The sequence below is a fragment of the Dipodomys ordii genome, unplaced genomic scaffold (assembly GCF_000151885.1).
Source record: "Dipodomys ordii isolate 6190 unplaced genomic scaffold, Dord_2.0 Scaffold113, whole genome shotgun sequence".
In the NCBI taxonomy this organism is placed as follows: Eukaryota; Metazoa; Chordata; class Mammalia; order Rodentia; family Heteromyidae; genus Dipodomys; species Dipodomys ordii.
Window position 1 is genome coordinate 1,463,336 of NW_012267329.1, and position 15,467 is coordinate 1,478,802.

A 15,467-nucleotide genomic window follows, 5' to 3' on the forward strand; every position below is an offset into this window, starting at 1 on the left:
CACACACACACACACACACACACACACACACACACACACACACACACACGAACTAAGAGACTTCTCAAAAGAGGTAAGCAACACATAAGGAAATGCTCATCATCCCTGGACATAAGAAATGAAAATCAAAATGACTTTGAGATACCATCTCACCACAGTTAGAAGGTCAACTTGGTCATAGGGATGTGGGGAAAAGGAACCCTATTGCACTGTTGATGGAATTATAAACTAGTACAACCACTTTGGATAACAGTCTAGAGGTTCCTCAAAAAACTAAACATAGATCTTCCCTACAACCCAGCCATATCAGTCCTAAGCATCTATCCAGACTACCACAAGTTAGGATACTGAAAAGACACTTGCACATCCATGTTCAGAGCTACACTATTCACAACAGCCAGGATGTAAACAGTCCAGATGCCCTACAATAGGTGAGTGGATCCAAAAAATATGGTACCTACACACAATGAAATTTTACACAGCCATTAGAAAGAATACTATGTCATTTTCAGGAAAATGGATGGCCCTAGAACAAGTTATGTTAAGTGAGGTAAGCCAAGCTCTCCCATGTAGAAGTTAGATCTAAAATACTTTGGGAAATGATACATTTACACACAGTGAGACCAAAAGAGGATACTCTTAAGCCCAGCACTGGTGGCTTACACCTGTAATCCTAGCTTCTCAGAAGACTGAGATCTGAGGATCACGGTTCAAACCCACCCTAGGCAGGAAAGTCCATGAGACTCTTATCTCCAATTAATCATCAGAAAACTGGAAGCAGCGCAGTGACTCAAGAGGTAGAGCACTTGCTTTGAGCTGAAGAGCTGATGGAGAGCACCCAGGCCCAGAGTTCAAGCCCCACAATTAACATTTAAAAAAAAAAAAGAGGCTACTCTTAGGAGAAACACAAAGGCATAATGCCTATATGCCTCTAATCATATAAAATCATATATAATATATATTACATATCCTATATAAATATATATTTTTATCTGAAAGCAAACTCCAAGAAATGGAAACAAAAGGGTTTCTTGTTTTGGTTCATTTATTTTTCTGTCTTTGGGAGGGTGGGGGTTGCTCAGAACTAGAGGGAAAAAGGCAGAACAAGTGCAGTAGTAGTGCTCAATGAATACTGTTGAAAGTAAACTATACACAACTTGTGAGTGGAGACAGGAGGAAGGGAACTGGGAGGAACTTATCAAGTAAGGGAAGGGATGACACTATACAAAGGAAATGTACTCATTACCTAACTTAGATGATTGTAATCCCTCCGTACATCACTTTTATAATAACAATTTTTTAAAGCTGGATATTAGCTCAGGTTTCTTATTTTATAAATGAAAAGGAAATTCAGAAACCTGAAGTGACTTTCCCAAGGACACTTGTGTATCAGTCAAGTACCACAGGTCTTTAGATGACTGTATAATGTTGACATATTTGTGGTATCACAATTCTAATGGCATTACTTTTACTTCTTTACAACTACTCTCACCACTTCTGATTTACTTCTCTCAAAAAGTGTTCTAGTACTGGTCATGGGTAACCTACTAAAAATATACTGCAGGAATCTAAATTTGGAAACTAGAACTATACTCAAGTGGCCATATAATAGATCCTTTACAACTCCTGATATCCATATTTTCTTTACAGCTAAAATTTCTACTGTAAGTAGTCTGCTGTTGACAAGAAATGAATCAGCTGGAAGTGGCGCTGTGGCTCAAACAGTAGAGTGCTCGCCTTGAGCTGAAGAGTGCAGGGACAGCGCCCAAGCCCAGAGTTCAAGCCCCACGACTAACACACACACACAAAAAGAAATGAATCAGCTTATGATACAACTGATTTGTTTACAGGTTTTGAATGTTCTTTACTATTACTCAAAGTTTATTTTGTTACTATACATTTTATTTAAAAACAGGACAAAGAATATTGTTCTTAAAATACTCTGATCATGAAACTATACTATTTCAAAAATGCTAAGGTAGTTTAAAGCTACTTAAAGACTTTGTTTCCTATGGAAATGGCCTATGGGACAAAAACATTAACTAAAAAGTTATGAGATCTAGACTAAGCTGGGCATAGTGGTGCATATCTATAAACCTGGCACTATGGAAAGCTGATGATGAGGTCAATTAGACTAGATAGTGAGTTTCTGGCCAGCTTAGGCTATACCAAAACCTTGTCTCAAGGAAAGTGGAAGGGGGTGGGGGTCTGCTGGAATCATCAGATCTGATCTGATATAATTTCCTATGGAAATCACTTATCTCTGATTCCAAGTACTCAAAGTGAGTATATCTTTCACACTGTTTTCTGATTACAAAACAAAAAAATCTCCTTGAACATGTTTTAAAAATATATTACGTTATGTTTTAATAGAGAATATCAATATCCTTAAATTTAATTAATATTTAATAACCTTAAATTCTTAAACAATAAATCTTTTTTTAATTTAATTTTATTTGTGAACATACTGTACAGAGGGGTTACAATTACATGGGCAGGATAATGCGTACATTTCTTACCAAGCATTGCAGCCTCCTCCTTTGGTTTACCCTTCACATCCCTTCCCAGCCTCCCCCCTCCCCCCCAATCCCAATCCTTCTCCTCCCCCCCCGCCCCCCCCCACCGACGTTGTAAAGCTCGTTTTGGACATGACAACTTGTACTTCTACAGGTCCACCTGTATCCTTAAACAACTGGTTTTTCCCCATCTCCTCCACAAGTTATACTGACATCAAATATAGTGAAAGCAGGGGTTATACTCTGGGGGAGGGACATACAAAGCAACAAAGAGATAATCTTATAAATGCGTTCGAAACACGTGCATGAAAGAAAAAAACATTAAAATACATATCTAAGGGTTCATTTTCCTGACATCACATTATCTGACCTTTTCCGCTTGACTCATACATATACTAGATATTGCAAATAAGGGAAACCATGAGACCTATTTAAACAATAAATCTTGAACATAATAAAGTTTGTTACAATTTACAATATTTAAAATTTTTAAAGATTATTGTTGGGGGCAAGAAAAATTTAATCAAATGACTAAAATCTACAAAGAACTTTTGTTTTCTGATTGTATAACCTTTTCACAAAGTTTAAAAGCTAACATTGCAAACAAAGCTTGTGTAGATATATAACCTTTTAACTTAAGTAGTCATACACCTGTTTCACAAGGAGGGAAGGAGACAGGCAGGGAGCCAAAAAGGGATAGAACACTAAGGTAAAGATAAAAAAAAAAAAAAAAAAGAACACCAAGCCAAGGTAAAAACACTGATTTTTCTTATTCTCAAGCCACCTTTCCTTTCCATCAGACCTTGTTCTATACAATCCTGAAATGTTTCCATCAGGGGCGTGAACTCAGGGTCTGGGCACTGTCCCTGTGCTTTTTTTGCTCCTGGATAGTCCTTGACTATTTGAGCCCCAGCTCCATTTCCAGCTTTTTGATGGACTTTCCTGCCTGAGCTGCCTTCTGTTCCTCAGATCTCAGCCTCCTGAGTAGCTAGGATTACATTTGTGAGCCACCAGCACTAGGCTGCAAATCCCACATTTAATGCAACCTTGACTGAGGTTTTAATCAAGACTCTTCATAAATATTAAAGTCTCAATTTAACTTAGAGCATCAGTGATATCCTTAGGAATATTTCATTAATTCCCTCACTGAAATCATTCCCTTTTATTTTTTTGATCACTGCCACTGTGCTGCTACTGCCACACCAGATCACTCTAGTCCAGGAAGAAGGAAAAGCATGAAGTTCTCTGAGGGCTCCTATCAAGCCAAATGCTCATAAACAGACCAACTTAAAGCCCTTAAAAGAAAGCAAAAGCTATAAAAAAAAACACTCAAAGAATATGTTCTATACTCGAAGGTTAAGAAACCACATCATTATAAGCCTTTTGCCACAGTTCTCAGTAAAAACTGGAAGTTATTCTAAGTACAGTGAACAGCTCACCTGCAAACTCCCTTTCCAGGAACAGGTGTGAGAAACCGTTTGGGTCTTCAAAACAAATCTATACTCCCACAGAGCAGCTACTAGCACTATTCTTATTTGGTTAGCCTACTTGAAGTCACCAACTGTGTGTTATCCATATTAAACAAGTGGCAATAATGCCAAAGGACAACCTGTCAAGACAACTAGCATGCAGAAAATGTGCTAATATGTACTATGATGAGAAACTATTTTAGTGGTACTGGGTTTTGAATTCAAGGTCTCTCACCTGCTATGCAGGCACTCTATCAGTAAGTCATGCCTCCAGCCCTTCTTCTGAAGTGTAATTTTTGAGATAGGGTCTTAATTCCTGCATGGGTGCATGCCTGGACTGAGATCTGCCTAGGCTTCCTGTAGTAGCTGGCATGGCAGAAAAGTGCTATCACATCTAGCTTCTTTCAATGAGATGGAAGTCTTGCAGTTTTCTAACTGGGCTGTCCTGGAACCATAAACCTGATCTCAGCTTCCCATGTAGAATGATAAGAGTGTGTGCCATGATGCTCAGCTATCAGGTGAGAAAAGATCTAATTTTTCTGCCCAGGTTTGCACTGAACCAAAATCCTGACACAGACTTCTAACTAGTTAGGATTACAGATGTGAGCCACTAGTGCCTGGCAGAAACATTTCATTCTTAAAAAAATATCTATATTACTCCAAATTTCTTAAAAGGTGAAAGAAAGGGGGCTGGCAAGGTAGCTCAGTGGTAGAGTGCTTGCCTTGCATGCATGAAGCTCTGGGTTTGCTTCCTCCTCAGTACCACATAAGCAGAAAAAGCCAGAAGTGGTGCTGTGGCTCAAGTGGTAGAGCACTAGCTATGAGTGGAAGAGCTGAAGGACAATGCACAGGCCCAGAGTTCAGGTCCCATGACTGACCAGGTGTGGGGGGGGGCGGGGTAGAAGGTGAAAGAAAGTAATATTAGCAAGTGTTCTATGCCATTTGTTTTCATTTGTATGTAAACATGTAAGAAAATATTTCTGTAAACAAATTCAGTAATTAAACTTTATTAAAATTATACGAGAGCTGGGAATATGGCTTAGTGGTAGAGTGCTTGCCTAGCATGAATGAAGCCCTGGGTTCAATTCCTCAGTATCACATAAACAGAAAAGGCCAGAAAAGGCCAGAGCTGTGGCTCAAGTGGTAGAGTGCTAGCCTTGAGCAAAAGAAGCTCAGGGAGAGTATCCAAGCCCTGAATTCAAACCCCAAAACTGGCCAGAAAAAAAAATATATATATATATACAAAAAGTGGTTAACTTTTTCTGGAGAAAAATTCCAAAACTTGTTCTTGTTCCCTAATGTCTCCACAATAAAAATCTAAACTCTAAGCATATAAAAAGCTTCTGGATTTTTTATACACAACTTGTCAGAATTATGCACCTACACTAATTATACTCCAGGCACTTATACAACTTTTTTTTGTAACTTCCTAAAATGCATTACAAACTTACATAATTAAATTGCTATGCCTTAAAAGCTCTTATATACAAGTCATATTATCCTTTGTGGTCTAGTTTCAATGTTACATTCTCAAATTCCCCTCAATAAAGCTGTTCCCTCATCAATGGCTCCATTCTATTTCCATACAATATATTTGTCTTATCACATGTCTGTCTCTTCTATTAGGCTAGACTGCTGTCCCTCATCTTTGAATTCTGGTTCTTGGTAACTATTATCTCAGAAATTATGGAAATGTGCACTATAAATTAATGTGTATTTAAGGCGTAATTTGAAACAAGAACTGTACTTGATTTTGGTACTCTGCATCTTGTAGATACATATGTCTAATCTGAGGAGGGGAAGGGGAATAACAAAAATAAGGACACAGGATGACCCACTGCAACAAGGATACCCACAGGACAGTATATTGGAAATGAACTTTACAACTTCAGGGGGGGGGGGGGGGGATGGAGTGAGGTAGGTAGGAATGTGGAAGGTAAGGGAGGGAAGGGATAGTGGGACAACAACAAGGAAGGGAAGAGGTAACAATGACCGACAATGTACTCATTGCCTCACTCATGTAACTGTAACCTCTCTGTACATCATCTTTACAAAAAAATGTTTAAAAATATCTATAATCAAACTACACTGGTTTGGTTATTGGAAATTTTGTTACAGTTGAGATTTTGTTAACAGTTTAGACATAGAATAAAAAAACTACAGCATTAAGTATATATTTAAGTAGATAAATATATTTTTTAAGTAAAGTACTATATGATATCTCCTATTAACAAAAATGTATTAGTATTGAGGACATTAGGTAACACTTCTAGATGTCATGATGTGCAAAGGCATATTCTTAGACATGTTCTTTGGCAGTGTGAGGTTTAAACTCAGGGCCTGGTACTTGCTAGTGAAGCATTCTATCACTTGAGCCATGCCTTCTAGCCTGAGGCTTTTGTGTTGGAAGGGTCAATCCCCAATGCAGCACTGGTCAGCGTTAACTGGAACATGAAAGCTCTGACCTCAACAACGGTATTGGAAGGTAGTGAAAACTGGGGCAAAGCTTCATTGAAGGAATTGAATAAATGGGGTATACCCTTGAAGGGTCTATCTTGTCCATGGTTCCTTGTTCTCCCTTCATTTCCTGCAACCATCAAGTGAGCAGCTTTGGGGTGTGCCAAACCCTCTTCATCATAATGCTCTGTCTCACTACATGCCCAACGCAAAAGGGCCAAACAATAATGTCCAAGAGTCTAAGCTAAACCAGAATCTAAAAGCTAAAAATCTTTCCCCTCCTTTTGTTTATGTCAGTTACCTTGGGTCAGAGTAATAGTAGCAGACTAATATAGAGGGTTCATGGTTTTTCTAAAGATAAACCTATCATCTTACCAAAGGTATTAGATTCTCTGTATTTAGAAAGATTTGAATTCTAGACCTTTCTCTTAATCACGTCACTTAACTCTTATTTTACTTGATTCTAAAGCCACTAATATATTTAACATAAACACAGTGCCCTACTATTTGACAGACTGCAGGTCTTTTAGCAGCTAGTTATTATATATCATCAAATCTAAAACAATCAATAAGTCAACTGAGAAGGGACCATCTTTTCTATTCATGTAAATGATTCTAGTCCAGAGATTAGAAACAAATTGTTCTTAACATGGATCCTACTTTAACATTTTACACTGAATCCTTACAAATAAGCATTTTTTTAATCTAGTGAATTATTTTTGACAGCTAAGTTTAATAGACTAAAAAAAATTATTCTCAGGCCTTCATTAACATAAGCAATTTCTTATTTTTAATATGCTACAGCTCTCAAGTGAAGCAATAAAAATAGGTCTCAATGACCATGCAAGAGAACCTATCAGATCTAAAGCTTACTTAGGATTAGTGCCAGGGACATTACTATACACTGCTGACAAGTTGTAGTCAGAACTACAACTTTGAACAAGTAAAATATGAGGTAGTTTACTTTTATTTAACTAAGGTACTGGGAGATTAAGTATCTTGCCCAAGGTTATCTAACAGGTATTTGAATCCAAGTTCTCTAGTTATGGTGTCCTGACTTGAAGGAGTTTCTAATGTTAACAAAAGCATTAAAACAATGGTAAATATTGGGGCAGAGCCTTTCAAATGCCAAAATACAGTACTATGGAACTTCAGGGTTAGGAAAATGCAATTGGGCTGAAAGATAAGAATCAGAAAAGCTTTTGTGTAGGAAGCAAAAGGGCTAGATTTTGGTTGGATAGGACTTTCCATTGCTTCTTAACACTACACCAATAGGAACTAGGATGCTCTTTAGGAATTTTGATGAGAAGGATCATTTGTCAATCACAATAATTTTACCAAAAATTGTTTTCAATACAGAATGTCTCTATATTATACTTTAAGCCAGAAATACCTAGAGAATACTTGAAAATTCTGTGTAATAAACTTCATAAAAAAAGAATATGTCTCAGGCTAGAAGGCATGGCTCAAGTGGTAGAATGCTTCACTAGCAAGTACCAAGGCTCTGAGATCAAACCTCACATTGCCAAAGAACATGTCTAAGAATATGCCTTTGCACATCATGACATCTAGAAGTGTTACCTAATGTCCTCAATACTAATACATTTTTGTTAATAGGAGATATCATATAGTACTTTACTTAAAAAAATTATTTATCTACTTAAATAGATACTTAATGCTGTATTTTTTCAACCTATTTTCAATATAATCTTTTCTTTTGAACTTGAGCTATCATGGTGCTCTACTATTTTGGAAATATTCAACTTCTCCTCTGTAATCTAGTTTAAAAACTACAAAACTAAGTCACAAGATAGAAAAAGGTTGTGACTACTTTTTGTAAAAGAGGAGGAAATAAAAACAGAGGCAAGATTCCTTAGAACATTCTTAAATACTAGAGTAATATATAATATCAAGTTTAAATTATTTAAGAAAAGTTTCCAGAGTTAACAAGAAAAATTACATACTGAACCGACTACCTTAAATGCAGCACAACATAGAAAAAGCAGACCTCAGCTGGGCAACAGTGGTTCATGCCTGTAATCCTAGCTATTCAGGATGCTGAGATCTGAGGATCCCAGTTCAAAGCCAGCCCAGGTAGAGCATTCACCTTGAGCTGAAGAGTGCAAAGACAGCACCAAGGCCCAGAGTTCAAGACCCACGACACACTCTCTTTCTCTCTCTTTCTCTCCTACACACACACACACACACACACACAAACACACACACACACACACACACACACACACACACACACGCCTGGGAAAAAATTATTTTGAGAATTATTTTGAGAATTCTCTACCAGGCCCAAACTACCTCTAAAACAAGAGAGGAAAAACAAGATTTTTCAGATTTGCACAGTCTTTAAAAGAAAAAAAAATGTATTCCTTAATGAAAAAAACTATTAAAAACTGGTCCACTGGGAAGGTGGCTCAGTAGTAGAGTGCTTGCTTTACATGTATGAGGCCCTGGGTTCAATTCCTCAGCACCACATAAGCAGAAAAAGCTGGAAGTGGTGCTGTGGCTCAAGTGGTAGAGTGCCAGCTGAATAGCTGATACACAGTTCTCAGGCCCAGAGTTCAAGCACTATGACCAAAAAAAACAACAACAAAAAAGATATCTAACTTATTTATACCCACTGGGTGTTAGTAACACACATACCCTTCCCCTCCTTCTTCTCTTCTGTTACTGTCAAAAGTCCTGGGAGGAGAAGGGGAGGGAGGGCAAGACTATAGCTTTCCACACAGCTGAGAACCACTGAGCTAAATTAACAAATACTATATACAAAACTAAGAGATGCAAATTTTTCCCCTTGCCCAATCCTCCCCCCCCCAAAGTTGTTTTTTTTTTATTGTGAAAATACTGTACAGAGGGGTTACAATTACATGGGCAAGATAATGAGTACATTTCTTTTTTTGGGGGGGGTGGAGGGGGTCCGGTCGTGGGGCTTGAACTCTGGGCCTGGGCGCTGTCCCTCAGCTCTTCAGCTCAAGGCTAGCGCTCTACCACTTGAGCCACAGAGCCACTTCTGGCTTTTTTCTTTTTGCTTATGTAGTGCTGAGGAATCGAACCCAGGGCCTCAGGCATGCAAGGCAAGCACTCTACCACTGAGCCACCTTCCCAGCCCAATGAGTACATTTCTTATCAAGCATTGTAGCCTCCTACTTTGTTTCCCCTTCTCATCCCTTCCCATCCTCTTCCCGCCCTCCAAGATGCAAAAATTAAAAAAAAAAAAAACTCAGAGAAAACTTACATAGGAGAGGAAAATAATCATAGTACTCAGGATCACTTGTGAATAGTAAACAGTGGATGATTTTAAAAACCTCTGAGATATTGATTTCTCCAAACAACTTACAATATGACAATAATGAGGGAATTTGGCAGATAGGTAAGTAGGTCTCTGTGCAACTGGGGCCTGAAATAAAAAATCAAGGAACACTACCAAATATGCAGTTGCGGGAAAACAAGAGAAGGGGTAACAATGCTGGACAAGAAATGTACTCATTGCCTTACTCATGTAACTGTAACCCCACTGTACAGCATCTTTACAATAAAAAAAAATTTTTTTTAATGCAGTTGCCTCTAAGGAGGTGCATGTCTGTAATCCTAGCTAATTCAGAGGCTGAGATCTGGGGATGATATTTTGAAGTAAGCCCTGGCAGGAGAATCTGTGAGACTCTTTTTTGGGGGGGTGGGGGGGGCTAGTCCTGGAGCTTGAACTAGGGGCCTGGGCACTGTCCTTGAGCCTCTCTCTGCTCAAGGCTAGCGCTCTACCACTTGAGCTACAACGCCACTTCTGGCTTTTTCTGTTTACGTGGTACTAAGGAATTGAACCCAGGGTTTCATGCATGGTAGGCAAGCAGTCTACCACTAAGGCAATTCCCAGCCCCTGTGAGACTCTTATCTCCAATTAACACATGAAAAAAACAAACAAACAAACAAACAAAAAGCAGGAGTAGAGCTGTGGCTCAAGTGGTAGAGCACTAGCCTTGAGCAAAAAGGCTCAGAGACACACCCAAACCTCAGGACCAGCACAAAAAAACAAAAATAAAAAATAAATCAGACAAGGTGAAAAACAAGTTGTTTGCTGTTTGGGGAATCTCTCCAATACCACCCCTCATTTAGGGTGAAGTGAAACAACTCAATACACACAAAGCACATACAACATCTTCTGGCATATAAGTAAATAATGAAGAATAATTGGCTAGTAGATGTTTTAAATCACTCCCAAACTGAAGATGTAGTCTGTATGACAAAGACATGAAAAACTCATTGAGACAGGCTTTACAGCACGCCTACTTTTCTTTCCTTCTTTGCTATTTCTTTACATTCATATACTCCTGGTAGTAAAAATACTCTCCTAAAAGCATTAGTAAATAGATACATTGGGGCTGGGAATACGGCTCAGTGGTAGAGTGTTTGCCTAGCATGCATGAAGCCCTAGGTTTTATTCCTCAGCACAACATAAATAGAAAAGGCAAGAAGTGGCACTATGGCTCAAGTGGTAGAACACTCGCCTTGAGCTGAAAAGCTGAGGGACAGCACCCAGGCCCAGAGTTCAAGCCCCACGACCAAAATAAATAAATAAATAGATAATGTTATCCTTAGTTCTGCTATGAGACACTAGACAAAAGAATACATTTTGCCCATACTAACTTTTCCCCCTATGGCAGAATACAGTAAGATGCACAATGAGTATTCAATAAATGTTAATGTCCCAAATCCTTACAAGGAAACAGAACAATAAGACAACTAAGCAACAATTAAAATCAGATGATATTAAAATCAAGTAATCTCAGAGCCAATATTATCAATATGCCATAATTTAGGACATATGGCAGAGTAAAACAGTGAAGCTAAATGTTTTGTTGTTCTCAATGAACACACCAAACAGTAATTGCTCTTTTCTGTGTACAATTTATGAGGAATATTAAAAATGTTATATTATGTCCAAAAAAAGATGCTAATCTAAAGATTGAAAACTAAGGAATTTAGGCTGTTCAGACTCCAAAACCAAGAGTAAGCTTTCCTGCTACCCTCCTGCATCTTCAACATTGAGAAATGTTACAATATGGAAAATACTTTTAAGATGTCTATGTTGTCTAGAGACAACTATCAAAATATAGTACCCAGATCTAGATTTCTCTCAATGCCCCAACTTAAAAAGAAAAAAGGAGGTTATTAAGGATTAGTCATAAAGTAGGAAAACAGCTTGCCAGTTATGCTATGGAAAACCTCCAAGCAGAGGATTCTCAGTAAAATCCTAAGTTCCCTTACCATTTTATATCCATGTCAATGAATATTTATTAATACTTGCTTCAGGAAGAACATTGCTCTAGATCTGTACTATATTAAAAAATAGGCAAAAAAAGGGAAGAAACACAAAATATATCTCTGCTGTTAAGAAATTCACAACAAATAATATAAAAATGTAGATTATGGTTTGAAACCATAAAAGATATTGGAGAGCACTACTGATTAACTGCCAAATGAATCCCACTCAAATATAAGAGGTCTTCTAAAACAGTGTCATGCCAAAAGTAAAAATGGCTAGAAGAGGACTTTTGGAATAAATGAGATATGGGGGCCCTATAGAAAAAATGTGTACAAAACTTTTGAATAAGGTAGAGAGAAGTCAAAGAGAGGACAGCACAAACAGAAGTGAAAATCAAGTTAGAGAGAAACCAGTTTGGCTACATTAAAACTTGTTTCATGAGAAAAGAGATAAGATGAGGAAGGGCAGGTTGTGGCCAGAACCAAGTGTACTGAGCCTTGAATACTAAATTACAGTTTCACATTTATCCTTCATAGAGCCTCTTTAGCAACTAGTCAACTCTGCCAGTTTAAACTGGCAGAAAATACTCAAAGGGCTCTCTGCATAATGAAGTTTTAAGTTCATATATTTTTCTTAGTCACAGATTACTATTTTGATTTTTTTTTCTTCCAAAAATTGAAAAGCCAAGGCCATATTACCCTGAATGCACTCAATCTCAACAACTTTAATCAACACTCAATCAAGATCTACATCTGGTAAATCAAAGTTACCACATACAAAAATCCTCAAAAAAATAAAAGAAAAAAATACACATTCAATATGGTTATTAATGAACCTTTACAATAGTAAATTTTTAATTTACTTCACTACATTTACATTTATACACATGTACATATGTAGTTATAAACTATTCCTACAAAGTCCTAAAGTTACATGAAAGATCTATAAAGTAATCAAGGAATGGCAGCAGAGAACATGAGTTCTAGTCCTTGATCTGCCTTGCACCCATTATTTAATACTCAGTGAGTCACTTTTAGTCCTCTCTATCCCTAATTCTCTCTGAAAAAGTTGAAGTGTTTAATACATTAGATGATCAATCAATATGCTCTTCTCTTAGTTTTTGTACAGTATGATTCTAGTACTTAAATGACAAATAGGAAGTAAAAGTGATAATTAAAATTACAACGGAATGCTGATGGTTCATGCCTGTAATCCTAGCTACTCAGAAGGCTGAGTTCTGAGGATCACAGTTCAAACCCAGCCCAGGCAGGAAAGTCTGTGAAACTCTTATCTCCAATAAACCACTCAGAAAACCAGAAATGGCACTGTGGCTCAAGTGGTAGAGCACTAGCCTTGAGCTAAAGAGCTGGGGGACAGTGCCCAGGCCAGAGTTCAAGCCCCACAACTGACAAAAAATACATACACACACACACAGACACACGCACGCACTCACGTACATACAACAGAAAAAGAAGAGAAGCAGCAGCAAAAAAGAAAAAAAAAACAAGTCGATGCATTTGGTCATTTAAGAGATCACTGGCAACCTTCAGAAACAATTTCTAGTAATCCAGAAACAAATATAGAAGTGGAATCAACTACTTGGATGAGAAAATGAGTAAGCCCATCAAAGAAGAAAAAACTAGCTAGCTAGCAAAAAAAGATATGGACCTCCAGCAACAGTCTTCAATGCAGTCTTCAGGTGTGAGGGCCTACAGTGCATGCTTCCAGGAGGCATGAAAGGAAACAGGAAAAAAAAAAAAAACAATGAAGACACAAGGAATAGAAAATCCAGAAAAAAAAAAAAGGAAAAAAGGAGGGAGGAAGGGAGAAAGGAAGGGTTATTGTAAGCTTGAAGCCTCAGAAGGAGGAGAGGCATTTAATCTTTAAACTTCCACAAAGTAAAAGCAGCACTGCAGTATGAGTTTTTAGACAGCTGACATATTTCTACAAAGTTGTACATTGTGAACTTTCTTACTGAAGTAATTCCACATTCTCACATTCTAAGAGTTGAAATGTTAAGAAAGGATTAGCTTTGATTTTTCTAAGAATGGGAAAAAGCAATACGAAGCTACAGAAGGAAATACATGTGTACACTTTTTTTCTTTTAGCCCCTCTCACTTCCTTCAAGTAAGTTATTTATATCATATAAAGTATCTAGGTCCGGACTAGAGCAAGTATTATTACTTTCCCCTTTTTTCCTTGTTTAGGAAGTTCTCACCGTTAAGAGTCCTAATTGATAATGTTTATATGCTTTGCATGGAGTTGGTGATGCTTGATAAATACTGACACATAACAATGCCTTAAAAATAAACTTCTGACAAAACAACTATCACTGTCCCTGATTAAAGTTGAAATAATTTTATGTACCACACATTGCTCCACTAAAATCACTTTGGCACTGTGTTTGGGCACATTTGTCTAGCTACAAACTACTCCAAATTACAAGAGGCCAAAGAATCAAGGATTTGTAACAATCACTCCCAAATTTCAACCTAACATTTCCTTCTAAAGACGAAATAATCAAGGATTTCTAACAATTCCTCCTAAATATCACGATCCTACCTAGCGCGAATTTCAACCTAACACTTCCTTCTATTTAAGGTATATGAGAAAATAAAAATCCAAAGCATTAGGCTGGTGATCATCAGTTAAAAATACGTTTGAACACGTTGGAGATATTTATAAAGGCAAAAGAGATGCTATTAATACGTTGAAATTTCACAGGCCAGTGTTGGATTTTACCCCTTGATCTACTACGACTACTACTACTATTTTTTTTTCAAAAGAAAGCCAAGAGAGTCAAGGCTTCTCATGTCACTGGCTTTTAAGAATTTAAGAAGTCGCCCAAATCGGCATACACAATCCAAACGACCAAAAAGAGTAAAATAAAAACCAGTTCAGCTCTCCATATGGTCATGTTCAGCGATCTCCCAACTTGACCCGCAAGTCCCATTTACTCCCCCCCCCTCCGCCCCCAACGATCTAGGGTAGGCCCCATGTACGCAGGCCAGTAGTACTACGAAGTAACAGGAGTTGAAAAAAAAGTCTTCGAACAGTTAACTCTAGCATCCCACAGACCTCGCCTTGGGTGTAGATTTCACAAGCCCTGGGCGCCAGACACCGCCACTGTCAAACCCAGAAGCAGCACCGTCACCAAGTCGTGCCCATAGGCAGCTGTTCCCAATGTTTTCTTTGAAACGATCTCCTCCGGCTCGACGTGTTAAATCCGGACTTCAAAGGCCAGCCTTCCCCCCCCACACACACACACTCCTCCACGTCCGCTCCTTTATTATTCGTCCACCCTGCACACCGAGTGAGGGGGTCTCGGCTCCCCGGCCCCCTCAGATCCAGCCGGTCCCTTAACTGCTCGCCGCGCCCACCGTACCGCCAGCCCCACGCCTCCTCCTTCCCCAGCCGCCGCCGCTGCTGCTGCTGCCGCCGCCGCCGCCGCCCGGGCCCGAGGTCGGCCGCTCGCCGGGGCCTGCGCTGCCTCGAGCGAATGCAGGCCTCGGGCCTAGCCTCCCCCGCTGGCCCTCTCACCTCTTTCGGGACGAGCTGGTTCTCCTCGCCGGGCACCATCGCTCAGACTCCGGCCGCTCCACACCGCCCTGCCGGGAGGGGGGAGGGGGAGGGTGGCGACGGCTCTCTTCTCTCAGGAGAAAATAGCGACGGCACTCATTCTCTCAGCCGCCTGCACTCCGGCAACCGCGGAGGCCTCAGCTCCGGCCTCAGACCCCAGCGCGCAGACACCGA

The 15,467-nt window shown here is 39.0% G+C and overlaps 1 protein-coding gene across 2 annotated transcripts in view; it reads right to left on the bottom strand.

The window, feature by feature from the left end:
• The window catches only part of Usp47 (ubiquitin specific peptidase 47), a 96,038-nt gene extending 80,571 nt beyond the window's left edge, over window positions 1-15,467 (bottom strand). Inside the window, exon 1 of one of the 2 annotated variants that reach the window (XM_013028775.1) lies at window positions 15,255-15,467. In XM_013028775.1, coding sequence (XP_012884229.1) covers window positions 15,255-15,293 — 39 coding nt within the window. In that variant the 5' untranslated portion in view covers window positions 15,294-15,467. The remainder of the gene's footprint in view (window positions 1-15,254) is intronic. The other variant, XM_013028774.1, reaches the window with a different exon arrangement.